The sequence below is a fragment of the Phymastichus coffea genome, unplaced genomic scaffold (genome assembly GCF_024137745.1).
Source record: "Phymastichus coffea isolate CEN01 unplaced genomic scaffold, Cenicafe_Pcof_1.1 PCOF00001, whole genome shotgun sequence".
NCBI classification, from domain to species: domain Eukaryota; kingdom Metazoa; phylum Arthropoda; class Insecta; order Hymenoptera; family Eulophidae; genus Phymastichus; species Phymastichus coffea.
The window spans coordinates 15220327-15233435 of NW_026706812.1; the positions used below are offsets into that span (position 1 = coordinate 15220327).

The 13109-nt window shown below is 40.7% G+C and overlaps 1 protein-coding gene across 1 annotated transcript in view; it reads right to left on the reverse strand.

Annotated features, from left to right (window-relative positions):
* Positions 1 to 13109, reverse strand: part of LOC131669586 (uncharacterized) — a 196390-nt gene that overhangs the window by 162245 nt on the left and 21036 nt on the right. The window contains exons 3-5 of the mRNA XM_058944607.1: positions 1266 to 1706; positions 895 to 1187; positions 494 to 813 (exon numbers count right to left, since the gene is read on the reverse strand). Coding sequence (XP_058800590.1) covers positions 494 to 813; positions 895 to 1187; positions 1266 to 1706 — 1054 coding nt within the window. The remainder of the gene's footprint in view (positions 1 to 493; positions 814 to 894; positions 1188 to 1265; positions 1707 to 13109) is intronic.

Here is a 13109-nt window from a genome sequence, read left to right on the forward strand (position 1 = left end):
ATTGAAACCATTCAGTTAAAAATATTCGATTGTTCTGTTAAAAATATTTATTGATATTTGCAAGGTCTTCTTAACGAGTGGAAAAATATTTGTGCTATAACAAAATGTTATATTTAAAATTTTTGCAATTTGATAAAAATAACAATTATATATAGAAATATCTAAAATATAATAAAGCATGAATTATTATGGTTTCTTTATTCGTACAAATATTTATCAATGAAAATGTTATTGATTTAAATTCAACTAATGTCACCTAGAGAGTCTAATTGACTATAAATATTTGGCGCACTGTTTTTTTGAACGATTGTCTGTGATAGCTGTCGTAAATTCAGCGCCCGCGTTTAAGAACTACAGAATTATAAGCCTTGTTGATAATTTAAAAATCTGAGCCTTAAAAGATGAGACAATAGGAATGCACCTATGATAGCAGAGAGCGGTATCGCGTGAGCAAAACAGCAGTTACATATGAGAAAGAACGTGAGAGTTATACCTAGCAGAGTTGCAAACGGTTTGAGCACGTTGGAACAGCTGTGAGAGACCGTTGTAATCGAGCATGCGAGCTGAATGTATGAACTTAGTAAAGGTCTCAGAGAAGTTGAGGTGCAGCTCATGAGGTGTGCCTAATATACACATAGCCTTTAGAAGATCACGTGATGTCCTGAGCTCGCCGTACATCGTGCGCGAAGATTTAGTATGGTCATAAAGAAGGTTGGTACGCTTTGAGTGAACGAAACCCTCTAACTCGTCCTTGTTCTCATCAGCGAAAGGGCTCTCATTGAGCTCTTCCATAAGGTCTAAGCTCGCGCTTACCTGTAACACAAGACAACTCAGTGACGACCCAAAGCTTTACAACTTCAGAACCGTAATTTGCAGGTGCAACTCGCAATATACCTGCGCGCGGGCGCCCGCTCCAGTCCCGTTTGACAATGGTCTGAGCTTGTGATGATCACGGCAGTGCACATGTTGGTAGATGTTGTGGTCAATGGTGATCTCGCACTCTCTTTCTGAATCGAGTAGTGGTTGACGGAGTGCATGCGTTCGCGACAACGGGCTGCGATAGCTCTGCGACTGGACGATCGACAGGTGTTTACCGCTTTGCCGGCAACTCGCCAAATTCTTATTCTTGAGCACGATTAGACTGGTCTTACGTGCCTCGTGCAATCGATATTCGGTTTCGCAGATTCCTGCGAATATTCAACATTATATTACTTACCAGTTCATCAGGCACGTGCATCGGTGATGGCTAGCAACTCTAAACTCACCACTGACGTCGAGCTCTTCATGACGACGGTCCACGTCGAAGCGCAGCATCGTATTCTGTAGCATGGAGAGTGCGCCGCGCTTAATGTTGAGCGCCCAGGTCTCCTCTGAGTCTACGGGACATAGTTCGCGTACAAATCCGTCATCGAAAGCGAAGCGTAGTAAATGCTGCTCTAACCCGACTTGGAACATGGTATTTGCGCGGTCCGGGAACTCACTATCGAAGCTTGAGCGCTTGTGGCTCAAACTAACATTGCCGAAGCGCAACGAGCCCTCGCATGGCGTCATAAATCGCAGCGTCATGTCCGCCTCCAGATATAGTCGTGATTCACTTTCATTACCGCCGGAATCGCCAAAATTCGCGCTCACGTCCACTCTGTATCTGTACTTGTAGTTCACTTTCTCTTGGTATTTGAATTTTCGACCCTCGGCTCGGCCATTTACTGAAAATTTTAACATTTATGAATACTACAATTTTCAGCAAGCTTGAATAAGTTTAATTGAGCTACTATGCGCTTGCTAACTAAAGTATACTAACTGTTACAAATTTTTCAAGGACGGTACTTTTTTAAATAATAAATTTTGTTTTCTCTACCACATCAAAAATTGTAAAATTAGAAAAAATGTCTTGACTTTAAAGAAACTTTCCTCCTGTAGAAGTTGAAAGATCTTGACACATGCTTATGATAGATTGGTCGGAAGGCTTAACCTTAAGTAGGGGGACATAAAAGTTTCATCTGTTGACGCTTTGGATCGAGCTAAGTTTACCCGGATAAGCTTGATCTCTATAAACGGGTTTTCCAGTGCAGCTGGGTGGTCTCAAGTAGAATGGGAGTTGATTTATCCAGGCAAGCTGGATTTCTAAAAATAGGTTGTCTAGTGTTGCTGAGGTACTCGAACTGGAAGAGGTGCTGAAGCTGGTAATCGAGGGAGCAGATACCTTAAATTACGGGAGAGTAGACAAGAATGACTCAAATACTCAGATGGCTAAAAAACAACCCTCCAATCTAAAGTGCGGAACACTATGTCACAAGATGCATGGTACAACGAATACTGTATCTTGAATGATTCCAAAAATGTTGTGGCATCGTCGGAGAAAGCATCTCTTAAACTTTCAGAATATGACCCCTACAATTTATTTTATGCCTGTAACATTAATTATGAGCACTCGAAGACCAGTGTACTGAGAGTGACGTTTTCGGTCGAAATGGATTAAGCAGATACCGGATGGTGTACTGATTATGAGCCTAGTTAAACGATCGATAGCCATCCTCAAGAACCAAAACTATAGACTTCTGACAGGTGTCAGAAAAGCAACCTTTAAGTTTTTAGATCGCACTAAGCTAAATAATATCGGTAAAACGAACCAAGAGGAAACGAACTTACGGAGGGAGCGTTTAGCAATACCGCTCGAGGTTACTTAGAAACGTCAGAAAATTAATTAGGGAAATACTGAGTAGAAAAGTGCAATGTTAATGGAAAGAAGAAATTCTACTACTTATAATCAATAAGGGATGTCCACAAACAGGGGGGTTGTCTCCACTTCTCCGTATATTGTGTGGTCGTTGATGAGTTAATACGCACTTTGGACAGAGAGGGGATTATCGGAGAGGGGTATGCTAATGATTTCGCTATCTCTGTTAAGGGCAAAGTTGAAAAAGTCTTATCAAAACTCTTGAAAAAAGTACTGATGACTGTCCAAAAGGCGGTGTCAAAGAAACTCTCTGACTATTCACCCTACCCAGACAGAAATAGTTATTTTAAGGAGGAAACACAAAAGTAAGGTAAATGAACGAGTTAGTTTCTATGGGGAATAAATACTGTATGCAGAAGGGTAAATCATCTAGGTATATATCTAGATAAATAACTGAATTGAATGAAGTATCTCTAGTTACAGAACAAAAAGGAACTAAATATATTTATGTAGTATAGAGCGACGATCAGGATACGCTAGGAGGCTTGAACCTTGAAAAGCTTTATAGATCTATAAAGCTGTACTGATACCGAAGCTTATCTATATAGCAATGGTGGAAAGCAATCGAAAAAGTTATCTCGAGAATAGATTCGTATTAAGGAGTACACCCACAGAAATAGTTAGGATGATACTAGACATATCGGAAATAGATCTTGAAATCAAGGGGTGTACTGCTAGGACAGCGTACAGACTAACGTGCACCAAAGAATAAATAGAAAATAGGATGGGACATACTAACATCTAAAAAGTATTATCAAGAGGGGCCATGTAAATAGCACTTCAAGATAAAACAATGAAATACCTTGTTTGCGGGAAACGTTTTAAAACGAAAATATCGAAAAGAGAAGAATGGATAAACAATATAGCCCTCGACCATGAAAACATTAGGTTTGAGATCTGTGAACCCAGACGGAGCTCGGATTCGGTGCATAGCTTGAGAGACTATATTACGGTCGTTCAGGCAGAAATACCTGCCATTGACATACAGTACCCGGCACGTACTTTTGCCTACCTTGAGACGAAATTTGCCAAACTTTAAAGTTTTATATCTCAGCGAAAAAGAGTCGTACAATAAAAAATTTGACGCCATTTTAATTAAGGTAATAACAAAAGCTGTAAGTAACGTGAAGATAATATTGTTTGTACTAGAATTAAGTTTTTTTTTACTTAAAAAATGAACATAACAAATTTTTTTTGCCTATATACAAATTTATTTATTTGCTACGAACATCAGCGGATCATTGAAAATCTAAGCAAAATTAAAAGGTGGAATGTTCCTCTTTAAAATAAGAGTGGCAGAACTTATTTCTGATTTTTTTATAGAGAGATATAGCTTTTTTTTATAAAAAAAATCGTTTTTTTTTCATCAGCTCATATCTCGATTGCTATGCATTAAATAAAAAAACTTTAAAGATAAGAATTGTTTCTTTTTTGGTAAAGTATACAAAAATAAAGTGAAAACTAAAATCTGGAAAAAAATTTTTGTTTTTCATTTTTTCACGCTAACCATTTTTTTATTTTTCATATTTTTTATTTTTTTTATATTTAATTATGGTCAAAAGTTTCAAACAAATTTTCAATAATAAATTTTTAGTTAAGTTTACCAATAAATAAGTAAATAAATAAATAGAAAGAAATAATTTCTAGATACTTTTATAAAGTAATACATACTTATTATTTAGGACTTCCAGTTGGACGCTGAAACGATAGACAATGCAGTGTAACGCAGCACACAAGAAATCAAAGTTTAAAAGAAAATAAGTGAAGGTTTTGAGTGAAAAGTAGCAGTAAAGGAAATTATTATAGCAGGAAGAAAAAAAGAAGAGGCGCAAGTGAGGTTAGGTGTGAAGGAGAAAATCACAGAAAAAGTAGGAAAGAAGAAAGAAGAATGTGTGACGAGACGAATCCGAAGATGTGACGTAGTAGCAGTGTATAACAACGAAGGAATCAATAAAATGAGAAGAGAGCTGGAAAAAGTGTTAGATGAAAGAGAAGATAAAGCAAACGGCGTACTGATAATTGAGAATTTTAACGCAAGAGTAGGGGAGGCACAAGAAGAAGAAATCAACAGCAGGAGAAGAAAATCACAGGACAAGATAAGAAACAAAGAAGGAAAGAGAATGTTAGAACTGTGTGAGGAGCTGGCGAGGGGGGGGGGGGGGGGGGGATTATAAGAAATGGAAACACTGAAGGCGACTGGGAAGAAGAAATAACATATATAAGTTCAGGATGCATCTCTACTCTCGACTATATCGTTGAGAGGCAGGATGCAACAGGAGATATAGTGGAAAGAGTGAAAATAGAGGGAAGCCCAGCATCGGACCATCTACCCATTTCATTTGAGATTGACGCAGGAACAGAGGAAAACCCGGAAGCAAGTGAGGAGCTGAATGAAGACGATGATGAACAGAGAGTGGTAACGAGAATAGTATGGGAAGAAGGAAAGAAAACGGAATACAGGGAAGAATTAAAGAAGAGAGAGAAGGATTGGAACACGAAAACAAAAGAAGGAAGATGCTAAAGGATAAAAAAGAGTTTACTGGAAGTAACAGAAAAATTAGGGCTACTAAGAGTTATAATGAATAGGACGAGAGGAACTGTAGAGAAAAAGGAATGGAAGGCCACGGAATACAAGGAAATGAACAGACGAGTTTGGAAAAAACTTAATAAATATCTACTGAAAAAAGAAGATAAGGATAGAGAAGAATATAATGAACTAAGGAGAATGCTAAGAGATCTAGAGAACAAGAAGAAAAGGGGGTTATCAGAAGAAAAGTAGTCAAGGCCCGAAAAAAGTAGAAGAGGAACAAATTTCTGGGAAGCATTGAAAAGCTTTAGGAAAAGAAAAAGTAAGAAGGGTTGCAGAATAACTGAGAAGGAATGGTTGAAGCATTTTAGACCTGACTAAAAAGAAAGAATGGAACGGAGGGACCAGGAAGGAGAGATAGAAGCGGACCCGGAAGAGAAAGAAGAAAGAAATGAAGAAAGAAGAGAGGACGAAGAAAAGAGGCTCTGGAGCGATCAGAGCGTCATGAATAAAGTGATAATTAGAGGAGAGGTGGAGAGGGCTATAAAGGGAATTAAAAAAGGAAAAGCAGCGGGACAGGACGGAATTCCAGGAGAGTTTTACAAAAATATGACGGAAGGATGGCTCACAGAATTAATAGAAACGTTGAACGAGATATAGGTCACCGGGACGTTACCAAAGGAATGTAAAAAAGCCCGCATTTTCCTAATTCACAAAGCTGACGAGGAAAATAAAGCTGAGAATTACAGAAGGGTATCACTGCTGGACGTGGGCTACAAGATTTTTTCAGGAATTTTAAATGACAGACTTAGATTCTGGATAGAAGAGGAAGGCATATTAGGAGAGAGTCAGGCAAGATTTAGCATGGAAAGAGGAACAAGGGTTCATATTTTCACCTCAAACAGTATAATAGAGAATAAAATCAAGAGAAAAAGAGGGAACATTTATTTGACATTCATTGACTTTAAGAGAGCATTCAATTCGGTGGACAGAAAAATTTTGATGAGGAAACTGTTAAGGATATTAAATGAGATATACAGAGAATCAACATGCTAAGTGATAATGGACAAAAGGATTTCAAAGGAGTTCAGAACCACGAGAGGGGTTAAGCAAAGTTAAGTCCCACTAAGTCCGACACTTTTTAATATTTACTTAAACAACTTAGACAAAATGTGGACTGATAGAAAGAAAGGGGGATCAATAATTGTAAACCAAAAGATTTATGGATTGAAGTTCGCTGACGACATTGTACTGATTGCTGATACCAAGGAGGGATTACAGGAAATGCTCAATAGCATGCAAGGATACAATGGGAGAAATGGAATGGAGCTAAACGTAAAGAAGACAAAGGTAATGGTGATAAGACGGGGAGGAAAGTTAAAGAGAGATGCAAAATGGAGTTATAAAGGGGAAAGACTGGAAGTAGTAAAGGAATACAAATATTTAGGAATTTGGCTTACTACGAAGGGTGTATACGAAACGCATATAAAGAAAATGAAGCAAAATGCGCAGAGGGCGGTGAACAGCACATAGGATTTAACGAAGAGAGCAAGACTCAATGCACTGGAAAGAAGACTGCTAATACTAAATTCAATGGGGAGAGTGGGATGTCTATATGGATCGGAGTTATGGGGTTGGACACCGCAAGAAGAAATGGAAAAAATTCTAGTAAAGGTATTTACTAGAATAATAGTCAAGATGGCACTAGGTATTAATATGAATACACCAGATTATATATAGAAGATGGAGGCAGGGGTAGAAGGCTTATATTTGGAAACGATAAAGAGGGTGAAAAATTACATAGGGAAAATCGCTGAAATGGATGATAAAAGACTCCTGAAAATATGATTAAAAGAGGAAATGAGAGGGGTAAGGAATAACAATCCTACAAGATGGGGAAGGGAATGGTTGGAATCAGCTAAGAAGGCAGGAAATGGTGAGTTAAAAAAAATGGATTAAAAAAAGAAAAACTTATGGGAACCACAAAAAGAACCTTAAAAATAAGAGCAGAACAAGTCTTACAAGTAAAATAGAACAAGATAGACGAATTGAAATATTGGAAGCATTACAAGAAATGGGAAAAATCAATAGCGAGAGAGAAATGGAGAAACTGGAGTAAACGTGGAAGTGAGGAACATCTGAAATATGAAATAAGGTATGGGAGCATAGAAAAGGAAGGGAACAAAGGTTACACCAATCAAACATGTAGGATATGTGAAAATGAGGAACAGGACCTACAACACATCTGGATATGCGAGGCGGCGAGTAAGATTATAAGAAAAGAATGGGTAAAGGTGGGTTGACTGTAGAAGGGAGAGCAGGATTGAAGAATTAATAAGAAAACTGGGAAAAGTGCTTGAGGGAAGGATAGTACAAGTCAATATGCAAGGGCTTTCGAGAAGATAATAGAAAGAAATAAGAAATCTAAGAATAAGAAATAAATAAGAGAGGACAGTGGGGTGAAATAGAGAGACAAATATTTTACAGGTCAAGTCAGGAAACTAGGAGGATTCGAGAGGAGAAGAAAAGTTAGAAAAGAAGAGGAAGAAAACCTTTTAAATGAAGTATCGTGGACCGAAGATTAATATTGATATTAGCTCGCGGAAATCTATGTACGAAAGTAGAACAGTTGATGTCACGAGGTTGTATTATATGACGTGGTGAAGTAAGCTATTAATGTATACTTATCTGGAATAAAATTATTATTATTAGATACTTATTATTTATTATCGTATTATTATTATGTCAATATAATTGAACTTTTTTGTAATAAAACAAAATTTTTCAAAAATAATACAATACTTTCTTATCTATTAATTGATAAATTAATTAATTAATTAATTTATTTATTTATTTATCTATTTATTTATTTATTTATTGGTAAACTTAACTAAAAATTTATTATTGAAAATTTGTTTGAAACTTTTGACCATAATTAAATATAAAAAAAATAAAAAATGCTATATCTCTCTATAAAAAAAATCAGAAATAAGTTTTGTCACTCTTATTTTAAAGAGGAACATTCCACCTTTTAATTTTGCTTAGATTTTCAATGATCCGCTGATGTTCGTAGCAAATAAATAAATTTGTATATAGGCAAAAAAAAATTTGTTATGTTCATTTTTTAAGCAAAAAAAAACTTAATTCTAGTGCAAACAATATTATCTTCACGTTACTTTAAGTAAGATAAATAATAATAATAATAATAATAATAATAATAATAACTTTTTTATAAGCTTTAAGCTTTTGCTATTACCATTAAAATGGCGTCAAGTTTTTTTATTGTACGACTCTTTTTCGCTGAGATATAAAACTTTAAAGTTTGGCAAATTTCGCCTCACGGTGGGCAAAAGTACGTGTATGTGTTAGTAATTTAATAAAGAGAAACGTTATAAGCAGATTCATTAAAATCTGCACCGACAGTTAGGTATCAATAATGACCCTGAAAAATCCAGTAACAAACTCAAATTTAGTCAATCAAGTAAGAAACGCTCTAAATATACTAACGGTCAAAAATAAAACCATCATAATCTGTATACCAGAATACTTGGCGTACAAAGGGAATGAGATGGTAAGTCAAGGAGCAAAGTTAAATGAGCAGTCGAAATGGAAGGTAGGAATGCCATACCATGAAGGCTGTTATATCATTGACGAAGCTATGAAAGAGGAGGAATGAATAGCCTAGGAATTATTCCAGAGATATAAGTGATCCAAAGTACTACTTGAAAACTACATCAAAAAGTAGGCAAAGAAAATTCTAAACCTGAAAAAATTACAGGTCTGCATCGTCCTTAGATTATTCACAGGATATAGTGATATAAAATACAGAGTCACAGTAATCTGTGCCAGCGGTATGACGAAAAGAAAGAAACTGTAAACTGCTTTCGCTATAGATACCCAGTACTAATGACACAGCGCCGAAAGTGTCTCAGATACACGATCCTAGATAGAGAGATCTTTGTGGGTACAGACCTTGGAAACCTAGCCTTATGTAAGACAGTAGGATACGCAGCTCCCCATGACTGATAAACTAAAAAGATAGGGATACAATGGAGTAAGCTCAGTGTCTCTCAGCTTGCAAAGTATTTTAGAAGCTTAAATAGTAGTAGTAGTAATAGCAGCAATATTAATAATGATAATAATAATAATAATAATAGCCGAGATTGTCCAGTGAGTCATTACACCTCACTGGGCAAATGCTAACTTCCAACGTCCACGATCGTGCCCGATGGAAACATTGCGTCCATCGCGTCAATTCTCTGAGCAGCAACGCTATAACAGACACGGTGTAGAGGAAGATATGGCTCATAAATGACGCAAAAGATAATGGTATTCTGCCGATGTGCCCAACCATTAATCACTTAAACACACCTACACTTACACACTACACAAACACTTACACACACATGCTTCTTGGAAAAGCGTCGAGGTGAATGCTCGGCGACCCGATAAATGGGTCTTACCAAAAACGCAAATGCTCGGGGACTCCTAAACGGAGCCACTCGAAAACGAATGAAGGGGATCCCTTTAACCGGGTTCTCCCCGTGAATGAAGCCTGGTTTTGCCACTACGGGCATTCAAAATAACGCACGCTTTACATGGGGAAACACTGAACACACAGGGCGGAGGAGGGGGGATCTTAGAGACCATGCGTTGTTCCAGCGCGGTTTGTGGAGTCGCGACCACGAGGAACTTTTAGCACAACAGGACGAAACCAAATCATGAAAATGCACAAAAGTAACACTGATTTACCTCAAGTGGTAACTCCTTCTCAGGGGGAATCCACCCCGGGTTCCGATCGAGTGAAAGCCCCGTTGCCTGCAGGCAGCGGCATTGATTTTGAGGGCCGCACTTTGTGCACGGGGATGAGGAAGACGACACGAAAAAACGATACGAACCTACTAAACTTACCAAGTCGACAGAGGACGGACAGTGTGTCAAGCGGTGGTAGCGGGGTGAGCTACGTCTCTGCCGCTGACAGCCAAGAACCGACGACAGGGCGAACACCCACAATAACAAACGACACACGAGACGTGACGGAATTGCTGTAGCTCATACAAGAGACGGCAACGAAAATGGCCAAAGCAGCAGACGTACAAAAGAACATGAACATGACACTGAAGATGGGACTTAAGACGATTCTGGAGACTATGGACATTGCGTTGCACAAGCGATCGGACGTAGTTTCGGGAGGACATCTTCAAAACAACAACAATACAGGCGCGACAGCGGAAAATAACGAAGAGACGCCACGGACGAAACGGAAACGTTCGCCGGCCAGAACCACACCGGAGCTCTCACAAAAGAGGCCACCGGTAACGGAACCAACTAAGGCCTGGCAGACGATCACACGAAAAAGAACAGACAAGATAAAAAAAGAAAACAGATGCAAACAATTGGTCTGACAGGGGTGGAGAAACCCGTGAGGGACCGGCTCACTGAAAAAGGGAATGGGCTGTCCTGGTCAAACTGGGCACGGACACGATGTACTCCGATATAGTACGCAAAATACGGACGACGATCGATCCGAAGGAAAGCCACGTGCAGATGACGATCCTAAGGAAGACGGAGAACGGCTTATACCTTCTGAAGATATAGGTAAACGCAGACAAATCGGATGGACGCGATGTATTTGGACGACAGATCTAAGATGCGATTAGGAAAGCGCGGAGTGTCAAGGCCATGACCTCCAAGGTCCAATTGGAGATCATGTATCTGGACTGCGTTGCGACTCCGGAAGACGTGACAGACATGCTCAGACGACAGACGAGACGAAACGAGACGCGGACTTCCGAGTCCACATTTTCGGTCCGAACCGCGCTGAACAGTATATGGCGATCTGCGAATTATAATCGCAGGAAGCCAATACGTTTATTCGGCGTGGTCGGATCGGAATTGGCTGGGTGCACTGCCGCGTTCGGAAACGACTGACGGTGACAAAATGTTACAGATGCCTGGGCTTCGGCCATGTAAAAGCTAAATGCACAGGTAAGGACAGGACAAATGCTGCCACAAGTGTGGCACATCCGGATGTTACGCAACGGAATGTAAAAGCAAACCGGTCTGCCCACTGTGCTCCGAGGTCAGAAGCGGCAGATGTGCCGTGTTCCGCGCCGCGCTGGAGGAGTGCAGGGGACGGACCGGAGGACGAACAGAATAATTCAGGGAAATCTGAATCGAAGTAGAACTGCAGACATGCTCCTACCTCAGATAGCCGACGAATATAACGCGGACATCCTGATCCTGAGTGAACCATACAGGAGAAGGACGATCCAGACATACATCACAAACGAGACAGAGACCACTGCTATCTGGGTAATGGGTGGCACCCAATCTAGAGTCTCCAATAGCGGTGTCGGGGAGGACTACGTCTGGGTCACAGTTGGCGCTATCTCTTACCTCAGCATCTACCTAACTACACCGCGGTGGAGTTAGAAAGAACGGCGGCACTCCTAGAAGACGGAATCAGGGACCTGCCCAGGGATGTTATCATTGCGGGGGATTTTTACGCCAGGGCGACCGAGTGAGGAATGAACGAAATGAATCGACGCGGACGACTACTGCTGAAAATGGCCGCAAGGCTCGATCTAGCAGTGGTAAATACGGAACATACGCCAACGTATAGACGTCCAGGTGTCGGAGAATTTATCCCCGACGTCACGATGACATCGGACAGAATCCTGCTACGGCTGAGGGGATGGCGGATGATCAAAGACTACACAGCCAGCGATCACCAGTACATCGTCTTCGAAGTGATAGTACGGAAGGGAACGAGACGAACGAGAACCCACCAACCCCCGCGGTAGAATCTACGTAAACTCGATGGACGAAAATTTTCGGAAGAGCTAATGGCAGCACCGGCTCCAGGGGAGAGAATTCCCCTCGAACTAACGGGCCGGTAAAGAGCGGAAAGACTGACAGATGAGACGACCAAATTAATAGACAGCTTGTGCAGAAGCACAATGCCGAAACGTCGACAGATACAACAAAGACAACCACAATATTGGTGGACGAATGAAATAGCCGAGTTACGCAGGATATGCCTGACAAATCGGCGACGAGTGACAAGGGCAGGGGGCGGACCCGAAAGGGAAAATCTTCAAACCATATGCAAAACAGCACGGAAAACGCTGACGAAAGCAATACGGGACAGCAAGACGCGATGCTGGAGGAAGCTCTGCGAGGAGGTGAACGAGGATCCCTGGGGAACCGGCTACAAGATTGTGACTGGGAAACTAGGGGCCCGAGCCTCATCGGAATTTAAAGATGCCGAAACAGCAGGACGGATTGTTGACGGATTGATTCCGACGCATCCGATTAGGACAAACGTGATGGATGACGTGGACGCACAAATGCCCCCCCTCCCCACATTTGCCGCTGAGGAGCTCATCAGAGCAACGAATGCGATGAAGACGGGTAAGGCACCGGGACCGGACGGAGTACTATCCGAGATCCTCCGGCTTGTGGCTCGTCTACGGCCGGAGATACTCCTCGATCTGTACAACACGTGCTTGACGACAGGAACGTTCAGCGACCGGTGGAAGGTGGCAAGGCTCGTTCTTATCCCAAAAGGTAGGAGCGATCCTGGCACGCCTTCGGCATACCGACCGTTGAGTTTACTTGACACGACTGGTAAACTCTTTGAACAATTACTCAGACCGAGACTGACGGACGCGATACAGGTCCGATACAGGACACGATAGGGTCTCTTAGATTTGCAATTCGGCTTCAGGAGGGGTCGGTCGACGATTGGAGCGATCCAAAAGGTGATTGATTCTTTCCTGGAATTAGACAGACACTGCCATGCGGCGCGACCCATTGTGCTGCTACCGACGCTCGACATCA